Consider the following 15,785-nt stretch of genomic DNA (forward strand, 5'->3'; position numbering starts at 1 on the left):
AACTGGAGGACTCTTGAAGACAGACATAAACTACCATATCCCTATAAAGTTTACTAACAAAGTTTCAAGAACCGGCTTTAAATGATTATTCTAGGATTATCCTGCAATCCCTTGTATATCGATCACATAGGGATCTTGAGGATAAAATAAGAATGCACAGAGGTATTCAAACCTTCAATCTTCCCACGTTCCATACCTGAATAGAAGAAATTTTAATAACTGATACAATGAGATGTATCCTCTGCCACTTACTTCCCGGTAGACTGTGAAAACACAACAAATACGTGTAATATTAGATGTTTCTAACTCCGTGACAAGTGTTTACAAACAGCGTCGTCCCGAGATCATGTGACACCTGCTGTTTGATACTGACAACATGCGCAGAACGCAATGATTACTTCAGAGATATTTGTACTCTGTGTTGGGTACCACAGACGTTGGAAGATTTGTCCATAAAAAGCAAATGTCCGAAGTTCGAGTCTCAGTTTGGCATGAGGTTTGGATCTGCCACGAAGTTTCATATCAGCGTCTGCTCTGCTGCAGAGTGAAAATTTCATTCTGGTTAAAAGTGTGTATGAATTTTGCACTGTGTACATAATGTATTTAAATTTTACGAAACAATAATCAGTCGATAACCAATCCCTATCCTTCATATCAAATGGGAGATTATTTTGGGTCAGTAGGGCTTACAGTTAATTATTAGCAGTTTGATGTAATGGCATCTTTCAAGATCGTATGACGAAATTCGAGATGTCCGGGGAAAATATTTGTATTTACGATCTCAGCATGTGTACTTTGAACGAATGATAAGTTTATTTCTGAATAATTTATAAATGAGTTACAGAAGATTTTGTGTGTGTGATGTGTGTATTTACAAATTTATTGTTTGTCCGGTGAGCATCTGTCATTCGTGTGTGGAAAAAAAGGATGTATATTTTCCGTTTACAGAAGAAAAACTGATATGTTTCTCATTAAGGAATCTTCTTTACTTAAGAAATGCGCAATTTTTAGATATTTTGGACATTCGTTGTACCGAGGTACCACAAACGAACTTACTAAAGTCTTTTGAAATTTGGGATCGTTAACGCCAATAGAAGTATTGGATTACTCAATTGTATGTGTCATAAACTGTGGACAGACTACTGCATAATGATGGGCTGTTCTGTCTTGGCAATTACTAACAAAAAAAGGAAAAAAAAACTGAAATGAAATACACCAGAAATCGGAAGAACAGCCTTTTAGAGTATTCCGGTAGCCATGAGATTATTTTAATTGTCACCCCAATTAGTGCCTTAAAGCGCGATGAAAAGTATTGTCTTGTCAAACATTCGATGTCACCCTATTCTGAAGATAACCAGAAGGATTGCAAATGGTTACTGGAACTGACTAACGTAGTCACCGAGTCCGCGATCTGCCTCCAGCTGATCGACTGTTCACGAAGAAGCAGTAGGTTACTGCCATGGAGAGTAAGGAGATGTGGCTATCGTAGTGTCTACTTGTAAGGGTGCTGTTATCAGTGCTCAGCAGCTTATTACACTTTTCTGTTTCTAGAATACAGTTTCTGTTATACTATGGGATTGAATATTTTATTCAAGGTTAACCTAAATCATGGGGGACCTTAGGATTTTTCAGCGGTGAAGACCAAACGTGGGAAAGTTTTATGCGTACAGTGAATATAATTTTCGTTTCCAGCACATTAACCTGTTACTGAGACCAGTTTAAAATGGTTAAGGAAAAACCAAATTCCACTCGAATTTACGACGAAGAAGGCTTTAGGAGGAGAGCAGCTTGCATCTGTGTAAGAAGTGAACTGGAAAATGAGGTGAGTGAAACTTGTATCGTAATAATATCGGAATGATGTGTGTACTGTGTTTTTTTTTAATTTTTTTTTTACATGTCGTGATGGGTATAATGATTTGAAGTATGACTTAACGGTACTTTATCAAATAATATAAGGCTGCGAGTTGGCGAGATGTGTTGTTGGTAAACGCTTTGTGCCTGTTCGGAGTAATTGTGAATGAGTGTATGCTCGAAGATGAGAGCGTCATCGAAAGTTGAAAGAACGCAACATATACTACTGACCGACGGTAACTGTGCACAGTGCGTGTGCTTTGTGAAGAGTTTACAATTAAATTTTTTGGAGCTTGTTGCAGTTCCGTGGTCATAGCATAGTCAGTTGAAAGTTGTTAATGTTGTCTCACATATGTACAACCAGCTCTTATTTCTTCTTTACTGGGACCATAGTAGTGACCTAACTAGTTTTGTGTGTTCGCGAGTTCTGTTTGCTCACGTAATGAGTAGCGACTGACTCAGTGTTCCGGTTTTGATTGATTAATTACTTTTTCTCACACACCACCACTTGCCCATTTCGGTGCTATTTTCCAGACTTCGCTAACAAATTCCCAGATGCTTTTCATTTCCATGACAGGACATGTTTTTAACACACGTACACAGTCCATTAACTTCTCTGAAACTAAAGAACTGTTCGTGGAAACGATTTCAGTCGACTTTCCTACTAATAAACTTATGCATAATGGGTTCTGTTATCCTCCTTCAAAATTTAGACGTGCCAGGTCACTCGATATTTGGAGTTAATTAACTTGAGCCATCATTAAAATTGTCCAAAGCGTCCACTAATACCGTAACAGATTTACAAGCCTGATACATTCGCCGTGGTGCAGTTAAAGCTTATGTTAAAGTGGTCCATATCCATGTTTTTATTTTCCTAAGACAGTGTTGTAGAAGCGTATAAGCAGATTGCATTAGTTGTCTTCAAACATTAGTACACATGCACCCAAGACAGTTATTGATTCTGCAGCGACATGCCTGACCATAAACTAGACAATTATTGGCACTATTAATTCTATGATCTTTCCCTGGAGGCCCGTGGTAAATGGTGAGTCTAAAAGAAAGCTGTATATAGCTTGTTGTAGCCATGTAAACATCCTTTGGTGTAGGTAGCACTGACAACAAACATTACTTGTGAATATCTGTTGAATACATTTTGGATTGTGTGTACATTATTTCTAGTATACTGGGTTAAATATTTAATACTATGCAATTGAATTTGGTTGCACCAGGCATATTATTTATAAAATGATGATAAACATTTCTAAGTTTTGAAGTCTTCAGACTTTCATGTTTACAGGGAATCTTAGAAAGATTTCATTCATTCATTGTTATGATGGTTGTTACGCAAAGTTCATTCCATTTTTATTGAGTATCTGTTCTATGCTTGAAACATATTGTCAGTGTAATGCTCTTGGCACATGTTGGATCTTCAGGTTGGCACAGGTATGTTTCTAAATGTCTTCCCAACTATTACATTTGTAAGACAGCATAAAAGGAAATAAACTGTAACTTGTTTCTATCGTGTCCATTCATTCATTCATTTGGCCATTCAAATGTTTCTTTTAACACATCCAGTGAAAATTGTGTAACAACTTCGTGTGTGGTGTTTGAAAGATTGGTAATGAACATAATTTTCTACTTTTTTCTGATTGTCAGATTTTAACTTAAGGGTGGTTGTTTCCTTGTTGTCTACTAGTAATCCAAATTAGAGGTATGCACTGACATAATTATTATGGACCCTCTTTTGCTCAGTACTCTAGACCTTGAAAGAAAGTAGACTTTTGTAAACATTAGGCGGTGTCTTTCTGTGGGTACTTTTGACTGGTACAATGTGGACTGAAGGTGTAATCTTTTTGTTTTTACTCTTGCAAAAATCATAAAATTTACTAGCAGAGGAGGTGCAGCTTAATTGCACATGGAAAAATTGAGCTTCCTTCAGTTCTTTGTGGAAAGAATTAAAAGCTGACATAAGACACACATCACACTGGAGATAAATAAAGTAACCAAGAAAATTTACAGCTTACAAACTTGTTCCATTGTAATTTATCATGAATGGTCTATTGCATCACTTGAAAAGTGATTCATATGTCAAATATGTAGAATTTATCTGAAAAGTAGGCTAAATGAATTGTGTGAACTGCACAATATGAAATGAGGAAAGAGGCAATAATTGCTACATTAACATATAAAGTTAGGTAACTATCAGTCTCTGCACTTTCAATCCATTTTATTAATACTTTTCATTAGGACCTTTTACATTTTATAGCAGGAAGACATTATTGGATCTTTTGCAGAGACATTCCACACCATCTGCTTTTGTTTTTACTGTTTCTTTAGTAAACATATGGTGGGCAAGTAGAGTGGACAAAGACAATAGGGTGCAGAGCAATATTAAAGAAGAGCTGTCTACTTTCAGTGATGTAGGAAATTTTCAACAAATGCTGTAAACAACCTTGGTGACTATAATGTAATACTAGTGACAAATAATTATTATTATTCCCTTTTAAATGATAAATGAGCTAAGCCATAGATCAGTCTGTCACTACAACCCGGTTTTTGTACCTGTAGGTAAACATTTTTGTTTGCTTTGTCAGTTAACAACACTGTCTATATGTGCACCAAAAGTGATGTAACAATGGCTGTTAACAGTATGTCAGTGGGCAAAGCTGATGACTCATAAAATATTCCTCTTGACCCAGACATTAATACATTTACAAATAGATGAGATCAGTGCACCTGATATGCTTAGAGGTTTAAATACAGTTGTTGCAGATGAAATCTTCTCAGGTGTCCATCTGTGTAGCTGCGTCAAAAATCCATGACGTTTCTATGAGTGAGTGTCATTCTCATGATCTTCTGGCAAAGTGTTGTTGCAGGTCTCTGAATTTTCATGACTTGACAGTTTTTTCATAAGTAATTTGGTCAAAATCTTTTTTCCCAACTAGTAAATGATCAGTTCCTTGCTGTCATCAAGCTTTGAACCTAAGTGGAAGGAAAGAAAGAGAAATTAATGAGTTTAATTTGGTTCGCAATGATCACCTTCAAAATTTAATACTATCTCCCTTACATGATGAACTTTGAGTTGTCACCATTCTCAATACCAGAGCAGTTTTTAGTATTACTTCTACATCTTAGTTAAATGTAAGAGTTCATGAAGGTTTAGTCTTAAATGGTGTTTCAGATTTTGGTAGAAAGCTAAGATTTCTCTGCAGTCAGTCACTCTCTTTGTATGTGATTTCAGTGTGGGATTCAATACATTGTGCTGTAAAGAGACTGGCTTGTATTAAAGGCTGCACTTTTTATTACTACATAGATCCTTATAGACTTATTGACAAAAAAGCTTTATGAACTGACTCCCCCTACAAGATATGGAATAAATTTTAGATCCAGTCTTCTTTTACACTTATCTTTGTTGAAACGTGAAGTGCAAAAAAGATTTCATTGCAGACCCTTTTCTTCCTCTGTACAGTAAAAAAACCTTCAATCAGTAGGTTGGTGTGAGAACTAAGTTGCTTTTACCTGTTTGTGCTGTTCTCTTGCTTTGTTCCTAAAACTAAGAGCCTTCTAAACTAACTAGCTTTTGGGATGTTCTGTGTATTGTACACAACTCTTCCCAACAAGGTGCTCACTCCACCCTCCATGCCATACCATAAAATTTTTTACCGCCTCCCCCTTTGTCTCTCCTCCTGAAAACGTACCAATTTCCACATTCTGTAACATGCACATTAGTAGTCCTACAGCAGTTGATCACCTCACTGTTCTTGTGGAAACAATCACAGCTTTCATCACCACTCACAGCAAGGCCTTTAATTTTACATCTGTCCCAAAAATAGTTGTTTCATTATCCAGCAAAAGTGATGTCAGTGCAGTGAGTAGTAGTCTTTCATAGGGTAACAGGAGTAACCATTCACAGCGGAAACTTCATGTAGTGCCACAAGCAGCTTCTTCTATATGGCTCCCTTTATTGTTTTTAACAGTGATGTTTTTGTTTATTGTGATTGACCACATCAAACACCAGCAATCTTTTACTGCATGTGCAGTAGACTGAGGTGTTCGCAACTATCTCAGAGTGCGCCTGAATTGGAAGTGGTGGAGAAACAGCTTTAAACATAGTTGAGAATGGATATACCATGATGGAGAAGGTTGTGTTGCGTTCCTAATAGCATAGTTCTTGTATTTGTGTAATTTTGTCAGAGGCAGAGCTGGCTGGCACAGTGGTTAAATAAAATAGATTTGCGCTGAGGAAGGAACGAGGTCAAATCCCTGTCCAGCCAGTATGGTGCCGCTGTTAGAGTTAAGCATTCTACTAACATTTTGCAAAGGTACCTGTTTAATTCGAGCACTGTAATAACAAAGGGCAACAAAATGTAACTAAGCGTTTCTGTCCCCCCACCCCCATTATAATATTCATCACAGCTGTGACAGGTCAGTTCTTTGTGGTGACTATTTTTGGACCATCACATCCATTTTCAAACCATGGTCTTAGAAGTAAGTGTAGCCATACAGTTCCCATCAATGCACATGTGAGTAACCAAATAATTGGTATTCCTCACTAGTAATCATTACATAAATACAAAATGATTAACTTCATATGACTATCCAGTGTGATTCCTTTCCAGTTGAATGATACAGCATTGTATACTCATACAGAGCTAATCCTTTTGTGTTTATGTAATGATTACTAGTGCGGAGTAATGAAGAATTACATGATATGCGGAGTGGAATGAAGTCTAGTGAGTACAGAATATGGATTAAGACCAAATCAAAAAACAGTGAAAGTAATGAGAAGTAGTAGAAATGAGAACAGCGAGAAACATAACATCAGGATTGATGGTCACGAAGAAGGTGAAGTTAAGGAATTCTGTTACACAGGCAGCAAAGTCACCCGTGACAGGTGGAGCATGGAGGACATCAAAAGCAGACTAGCAATGGCAAAAAAGGCATTTCTGGCAAAGAGAAGTCTACTAGTATCAAACATAAGCCTTAATTTGAGGTGGAAATTTCTGAGAATGTATGTTTGGAGCACAGCATTGTATAGTAGTGAAACATGGACTGTGGGAAAACCAGAACCGAAGAGAACTGAAACATTTGAGATACGCTGCTACAGACGCATGTTGAAAATGAGGTAGACTCGTAAGGTAAGGAATGAAGAGATTCTGCACAGAATTGGAGAGGAGAGGAATATGTGGAAAACACAGAAAAGAAAGAACAGGATGATTGGACATATCTGTTAAGACATTAGGGAATGACTTCTATGGTACCAGAGGGAGCTGTAGAGGGAAAAAACTGTAGAGAAAGACAGAGATTGGAATACATCCAGCAAATAATTGAAGGCGTAGGTTGCAAGTCATACTCTGAGATGAAAAGTTTGGCTCAGGACAGGAATTTGCGGTGGGCTGCATCAAACCAGCCAGAAGACTGATGACTCAAAGTGTACATTGGTAGGAACTGTATGTTTACCCTTATATCTAAGGCAGCTCTTTGAAACTGGATGTGATGGTTCAAAACTTTTCACCACATAGAAATGACTTAACAGAGCTGTGATGGCTACTGGAAGGGCGGAAAAAGATTCTGATGTTGCTGGTTCTATCCTCCGTCAGTATATTAGAACTTCATAAACCAAGTTTGTTTATCTTAATTTTTTATTTATATTTGCACTTGTCAATGAAGGCTATAAATCTTTTTTCCTCTAATTTAAATATTAAATGTGTAATTTCAGAATATTCACTATTACGGGCACTAGACTATCATCAGTAATTATTGTGTTCAACAAAATGAATAATAGATAAAAAAAATCTAGTTACAAGCACTGCAGTTAGTTTATTATATACAACATACATTACAAGAGTTTTTTGGATTGCAGAGAATTAAAGTAAAAAGTGACCATCGTAATGGCTTCTTCATTTGCATGGAACTTTTGTTTTACGCACTGAGCTCAAACATAACACCCCCCCGCCCCCAATCATCTTAGCTGTATCACATCTTCCTTGGTATTTTTCATGGACCGAATGTCTTGGTGAAAACATTAACCATGTTCTTGACTCTCTGTTCCTAAATTCAAGTAAAGAAATGAATATGTAAAGGCAGGTAGACCATTTTAATTGGCATATTGCATCCAAGGGCATTGTAGCTGTGAATAAAACAATCTGAGAGTCCTAGGTAAATCCCACTTTTTTCCTAACCTAGAAACCGATGCAGCAGCGTTCTGAACAATTCCCAAGCATTGCGTTTTTCTGAAGTCATTGATTCCTATTGAGTGCAATATGAGCCAAATCTGGGGCTCAGCGATAATTCTGCTTTCACTTTTGTGACAAATATCGGGGAACATTTAACTTACAAAGTGAAGAGCTGCAGAATCAGTAGTCAAAACTTTATTAAACTATTAAATTAGTCACAATTTAATATGCAGCAGGAGTAGTGAAATTTTTTTCCCTGTCTGCAAGAGGTTCTCATAAGTTATTTGTGTCTGGAATTAAATCTTCTCTCACTGGCCATTCTTTCTTAATATAGTGTTGTGTTGCTGCTCTGCTATCTCAGACAGAGCACTTTGTGAAGCATCCTTGAAGTCTTAGAACAAGTCCAATCATCTTAAAACCTTCACATAATAATCTAGAAAACAATGAAATAATTTTGCATTTGAGTGTTATCTAGTGGTAATCTATGGTACTGACAAAGAATATGGAGATAAAACTAAAATAACCAACATGACACTATCCTTATTTGTGCAAAACTATGGTCATTTCAGTTTTTTGCGGGTCAGTTTTAATCTGAAAGGTTGATTGACAAAATTTCTTGTTACATAGTATAATACCCTGAAGTCAGTAGACTTTCCAATAAATATTTGAATGGCAATCTGTATATGTGCATACACTTGTATTACACAATGATGGACATTCTTAATATAAAACTACTTCGGAGGCACTGTGTGATTACGGGGCTGATAAGGTAATTGCTTGTTATTTGTCTGATGTAACAAGTTAGTGTCACAGGTCACTCAGTCCAGACAGAACACTTACGAATACCCTTTAAAGAAACAACTTCTTTTGTCAGTTAATTATTTACATAGTATGCGTAGTCTATCTGAATAACAATTGACTTTTAACTGGTGTCCAGTATGCTTCTGGTTGGCTGACTAGGTCGAGTATGTGTTGCTAGTATTTTAAACCACAAAATTAGTATAATTTACTAACATCTGAGACGCAGGTGGTTAGCTTTGATACAAAAAAGTCCATGTTGGAGCTCAAATAAACAAATAAAAAATCGTAAAGAATAAGTGAATAAAGTATTGTCAGTTCGAAGGTACTTATATTAGGCTTTAGTCCCTGATACCTATTTGCCTCAATACTGATTACCCAAAATATTAGCACATTACTTTCCTATATTTACTTGTACTGTCTAAAATAGTGTTTCATGTCATTGTTCCCTGTGATTAACGGGTATGCTAGTCAGTGACTGCAGAATCTTATTGCCTCAACCCCTGGTGTACATTAAAAATTATATCCATGAAGGACAGCTGTTGTGCCAGACCCCCACCTGCAAAAAGTCTTCATAAACCAGTCATATTGTTCCCACCAGCCACAGGCCCGTCATTTCATTGTCAGTTTAGGAAACATTCCATGAAGGAAAAATATACCTAAAAACAAAGATGATGTGACTTACCAAATGAAAGGGCTGGCAGGTCGACACGAACACAAACGTACACACAAAATTCAAGCTTTCGCAACAAACTGTTGCCTCATCAGGAAAGAGGGAAGGAGAGGGAAAGACGAAAGGATGTGGGTTTTAAGGGAGAGGGTAAGGAGTCATTCCAGTCCCTGGAGCGGAAAGACTTACCTTATGGGGAAAAAAGGACGGGTATACACTCGTGCGCGCGCACACACACACATATCCATCCACACATACAGACACAAGCAGACATATGTCTGCGAGTGTATACCAGTCCTTTTTTCCCCATAAGGTAAGTCTTTTCGCTCCAGGGACTGGAATGACTCCTTACCCTCTCCCTTAAAACCCACATCCTTTCATCTTTCCCTCTTTCCTGATGAGGCAACAGTTTGTTGCGAAAGCTTGAATTTTGTGTGTATGTTTGTGTTCGTTTGTGTGTCTGTCGACCTGCCAGCACTTTCATTTGGTAAGTCACATCATCTTTGTTTATATATATATAATTCACAGTGAAGCTTGTCAGCTGCCCAGATCGTTGTTACTCTCTTGTACACACTTTCATATACAGGAAACAGGAAACATGTTAGACTGCAGCCTCCTCCCTACCCCACCCATCCAGTCGGTTGTAAGATAGAAATGTTTTCTCTATTTCTTGATTCCTAAAGGAATAATAATGCTCAAACTCTACAGTAAGTGTATCTAGATTTGCAGAGATTCTATTGTTGCTATTATTTCACTATGGATTTTCATGGAGAGTTTGATGATATCATTATCAGTCGTTGATTCTACATTACTTCCGCTTCGCCTTGAATAATATTCCATTACGTAATAAACATCAAGCTATGCAAGACAAAAGTTGTAATACAAATGTTAATTTAGGAACTTGCAACATGCTGCATGTGAAAAATAGGTCCGCAACTAGTCTTAAAATTGAAATACTTGGTTGAACTCAGTCAAGTTGCATTTAGAAGTATATTTTTTGCTATTTCTTGACGGTGACTAGTTTAGGACACCTGTGTCCATTTTCAAGCCATCCGTATTCTGTGATAAATACAGGCAGTGGCCTATGTAGGAAAACTGCCGCTGCACTACACTCGAGGTTGCATTCGCAGTTAATAAAAATTCAACAGCCGTAAGTGGTAATTACCATGTTCAGTATCTCAGAACCCGCTGTTAAATAATTATGGCTGTCACATCTTGGTAGAATTGAGTAATTCCATTTAGAGAGGTTTATCAGACATGCAGAGAAGCGACACTTATTACGCAGGGGGCACCTATTTGTGCTTAACTACACTAGTAAAGAGAAACAGTTACTTTGGCTTAACACCTGCAGCACAAAAAGATACTAAAGACAGGCACTTCTGATGTTTCTGTCGAAAATACGTGTACATTTGCCACAACCTTGACTTTCGCGAAGCGTTTTCATGGCATTAGTTGCGGAGGGGCGACAAACTTAAGCCGACCCATTTCTACCTCGTTAGAAGCGAATATTCAGTTCCAGAGGCTTTTGCTGTCAGTCTTCATTTTGCTAGTTACATCCTGGAGCGAGATGGCGTTAGGGCGGACGTTTTTATGGAACATGGATCGGACTCTCCAGAATAAGAGCTTTTGTGTATCGATCCAGTCATCCTGTGTTTTTGGTGTAACTTGTAGATTTTTCCCTTTCATTACCTTCAAGAGATAAGAGTAGCTGTTAGCCCACTCACTGGGGTCGCATTCGGGAGGACGGTGGTTCAGATCCCCATTGGGCCATCAGGATTTTACCGCATATCATTTGTCCATTGGACGTTAACGTTTCTTATTCCTTCCATCGTATTGCCTTTGGTAGAGAGTCAGATGGCAGCATGCCTGTTTGATGAACTCGACAGCACCATTTCTGCACCGGTAAGCCACCGTGGTGTCACTTCTCTGTATCTGTTCCACTCGCAAATGGCACATGGGAAGAGAGACTGTCACTGATCCGTCCGAGCTCGTGATTTCTCTTTTTTTTTTTTTCTCGTCATTTCGCAAAACGTATATGGGAGCAAATATGTCCTCCCCCTATTCGAACGTGCACTCCCAGAATTTAAACAGCAAATTTCTGTGATGCACAATCCCTTTCTTGTAGCGTCAGTCACTGGCTTTTATTGAACATCTAACCACGGAAGTGAAACTCATGTATAGGGGACTTTCGGCAAGGTGGGGTAAATGATTCCCCATTTGGTTTTGTTTCATAGACAATAGAAGCTTGTTTCGTCACACGGTATTCTGTGGACGTCTGTGTATTTGTTAATGCGCACGAATCTTGGGTGTGAACTGTTAGATTTAAATGCGTGTTAAGTATTTTGATTTTATTCTACGTTGCTTTTGCTTGCATTTGTTTTACGTAATGTTAGCAGGTTTTGACAATGTTGGTATTGAACTTTAGTGCTTCGTTCTCACCACGGAATGAGTGCCCTGCATTTGAGTGACTTACAGAGTATAGACGTAGATGAATATGCTTTAGTCTTTGTGACTGTATAGAAATGCTAAAAATGCGACAGTAGTTAAGCAAATGTTTTAACGCGTTAATAACAGGCACTACAAACAGTACATTTTAGCAGAAGTCGATGAAAATTTCGGTGACCTCCATTAAGAGTACGAAACGCGAATTATGACAAAAAATAACGTAGAATACTAGCGACATACTTACAATGCATTTAAATCGAGCAGCTTGCTCACAGATTCTTTAGCAGGAAAAATTGACGTGAGTCAATAGAGAACTTTTAACATTGCAGCGCGTCAGCAATCGTGAATAATTTAATGACTAAAGAATCCGCCTCGATGGCAAATAGAAACCGGATGTTGACCTAGGTTTCGGCGCGGGCGTTCTGTATTGATGTTGGACTATGCCTCTTTAGGCAGTTTGTAGTTTTAGTGTGTTCCGAAGAAGGCGTGGTTATCCGCGCCGAAGCCTAGGTCAATATCCGGTTTCTATTTGCAATCGAGGCGGATTCTTTATAATCGTTGAGTCAATAGACTAGCATATGATCCCGTCAGCTTCTCTTTCATGTGAATCAGAAACAACATATGGCATCATTTACCGCATCTCCCCCACCCCATCCTGTATTACGGGTGAGAGCGAAAATTAAGCAGAATACAAGCAACATATGACATTGCAATTCAATAAAGGCAATGCACACAAGGAGACCGTATCAGAATCATAATTCCTTGTTGATTACACCCACATGGTCGAAGTTGCAGTAGTGGGTTTTACAAATAAATACCAGATCCACCGATGAAGTGAAAAATATCATCATATAGTACTACTTATTCACAAAGCAAAAATACAGATTATGGCGCCATATCCTCCCGAATTCGAAGTTCGTTGCCACGCCACTCGGAGCGCCACTGTTCGTCTGCTTCCGTATCGTAAATAGGCCTCGCAGTTTTGATATTGTTCTGCCTGCGCGCTCTCACGCTTGTAGAATGATGTGATCAACCGCGCCCCTCTTAGTTCATTTATTCATTTATAAATGGAAAGTATTGAGGGTCGTAGTGTTCAGAATAGTATTAAAGATCTGTCGTAACTTTTCTGTAAGCTGCTACTTTCGAGGATTCTTCCAGTAAATCTGTCTGGCATTTGCTTTTCCTACAACCGGTTTTGTCATTCCTCTTAAGGTAGATCCTTACGGTTACTCGTAGGCATTTTACGGTCGTTAACGTTCCTAGTAATTTTTTGTCTATTTACGCGCAACAAGTTGAATTTATTTATTGTCAGGTTAGACTGTCATTTCTTGCAGCAACCGTCGATACTCTGCAGGTTTTCCGGCATTCCGCTACTCTCGTGGCGTTGAAATCTCCCTGTATACAACAAAATAGTCTGCGAACAGCCATACATACTTTGTCCCTTAAGAGCGACATGTTGAATTTTGTCTGCAAGGAAGTTCTGAATCCAATTACAAATCCGGTCTGATACTCGTTAAGCTAAGGGTTTTATTGCAAAATGACAATGCCGAACTGTCGGATGCCTTCATCAGGAGGTGAAAATAGGGAAGCTGCTTATTTAAGAAAGGCATTAAAGCAATAGCGTCATTAAAGGATTAAAGGAAAAAGACAAAAGCTGGGCTGATTTGTCACTTCTGAAATATATTTTGGCCATTCAAAAGTCTCGCCAATAAAGAAACAGAGTATCGATCCACTTGAAAAGTCAATGGATCAGAGGCACTTCTTGCTTATGGCGTGACTGATCTTGATGAGTGTCAGCGTTGTTGCATTTCTCGTTTCCACAACTGAACGTTGGAAGAACGCAACTCGTTGTGCCAGACTATGTTAAGTAGCGCCTGTAATGGTTAATTAAGTCTACCTGATAATCTTATCAGCTGCTAACTTTTCTTCGTAAGCCACTCGAAGCAGTTAGTGGAAACTCTTCCTGCGGGAATTGATAGACACGCGGTATAGTCTTCAACTTTCGTAGTCCTGTCGTCCTCATTGCTTACGATATTACGTATGTTGACAACTTTTACTTTTGGTCCGACAATTGAAAACACCAACCAAAGGATATCAAAACATGTTTTCAGTTCCTAGTCGCTATAAACTCTGTAACACAAAATTACAAATGGCAATTGTAAGAAGTAGTACAGCGCCAAAAATGGAACAAAAACATAACATCTACAAACCATGTAAGTAGAACTTCAAATTATTACTACATCGTAGAAAGGCTAACTGCCAGAACTATTTATAACCTATATATACATATAAAGTGTAAACTAAATAGTATAAAAGAAAATATGTACATATTCCAGGCCACTGAAAATGCCTTGAAAAGAATAAAGGCGAAACCCGTATGGCACGAAAATTTCGATTCAGTTTTAATTAGACTGTCCAAAAGTAAAAATTGTCTTGTAGTAACGTGGTGGAGCGTCCCTAGTGATTGTATTTTATGGGGGAAGACAGCTGGAATTGAGTCATTTTTAAAAGTATGAAGTAACTGCTAACTGTCTGCGGTAGAACTTGTGATGGGGAACAATTAAGAGATTTTGCGCAGTTACCGAATCTGCGAGCATCGAGCAGGCGGGACAAAGCAAGTAACGAAGTGCGGCAGTTTCCATTACAGAGACATCGATCGGTACACGGCTGTGGAAAAGTCCCGCCATGCCCTAAAAGACCCCCAGGTTGGCGTTCGCTTGGTGAACTTCACTTGTTGCGGGGTTGATAGGGTTTCAGCTTCTTCACGCAGTCTGTGTTAATGTCGGACTGCTGTTGAATCTTGCCGATGGTATTCGCTATGAAAGTGTAACAGTTATTAAGAGCCGTTTTAAATTTATTGGAGTCGAACGGTTTCCTCGGAGATTTTGCAAACGGTACATACAGAAATCGTAAAGTTGGCTTGCCGTATGGCCGCATTCAAGATAGGTGAATCAGTGTAACATTGCTTTCGCTGGTGTAGAAGAGGGTGGCAACGGTATTCGCACTAATGACCTAACGGTAGAACTTTGGGACTGTGCGGTGAGTAATCGCTTGCGGAATCTCTACTAAAGAGAAAGCACGAATTTCATCATACTGCCTGTTGTACTTCGTCGCCATCCGCTACGCAAAGGAATTCGTTGAAACCGACACGATACATTCCATAACGAACGTGCGATTTTGGCAATCCGTTGTTGCAGTATACGCTAAATGTGACAATGCGGCCTAAAAAGTAATTCTAACGTTGTATCTCTTTCTGTTTGGCATACGGTGGATATCTGGAAGTATTCAATTGTGTTATTTGCGTTACGGAATAATGTAATATGGATTTAAGAATGTTGTACGAGGTTGAGGATGATTCTGGAATCCTTTTTTTAGCAATCCCGTTAAGCTAAATTATCTCGATGATGATGATGATGATGATGATGATGATGATGATGATGATGATGATGATGATGATGATGATGATGATGATGATTAGTGTTATAACTGTGAGAATAACAATAACTGCATTTGTTTTAGAAAATACATTGTATTGAAAGTACTTCAATAGAATTATTTTATTATAAAAGAAAGACATGGAAGTAACAGGGAGGATGTGATACTTAACGAAAGACAGGAATATTCCTTTAGTTTTTAAATTGTGTTTCTGAAGCCCTTGTTGTACAAAAATTTGACTCCAAAACTATCCTTCGTAAATTCAAAATGCAATTCTTGCACTACTGCCTACTGCCTTTAAAAGTTTGTTTGTCTCGAAAGAGTACCTGCTCATAGAACAGCTTTTTTGTTCGACCTTCGTTGTCATTTGTCGTTGGACGAACTGATACAAACCCCAACGACGTTGTTAT

At 38.3% G+C, this 15,785-nt stretch overlaps 1 protein-coding gene across 2 annotated transcripts in view; it reads left to right on the forward strand.

The window, feature by feature from the left end:
- Nucleotides 1-1,394: 1,394 nt before the first annotated feature.
- The window catches only part of LOC126175986 (diphosphoinositol polyphosphate phosphohydrolase 2), a 165,661-nt gene continuing 151,270 nt past the window's right edge, over nt 1,395-15,785 (forward strand). The window contains exon 1 of one of the 2 annotated variants that reach the window (XM_049923093.1): nt 1,395-1,822. In XM_049923093.1, coding sequence (XP_049779050.1) covers nt 1,724-1,822 — 99 coding nt within the window. In that variant the 5' untranslated portion in view covers nt 1,395-1,723. The remainder of the gene's footprint in view (nt 1,823-15,785) is intronic. The other variant, XM_049923094.1, reaches the window with a different exon arrangement.

The sequence above is a fragment of the Schistocerca cancellata genome, chromosome 3 (assembly GCF_023864275.1).
Source record: "Schistocerca cancellata isolate TAMUIC-IGC-003103 chromosome 3, iqSchCanc2.1, whole genome shotgun sequence".
NCBI lineage: Eukaryota > Metazoa > Arthropoda > Insecta > Orthoptera > Acrididae > Schistocerca > Schistocerca cancellata.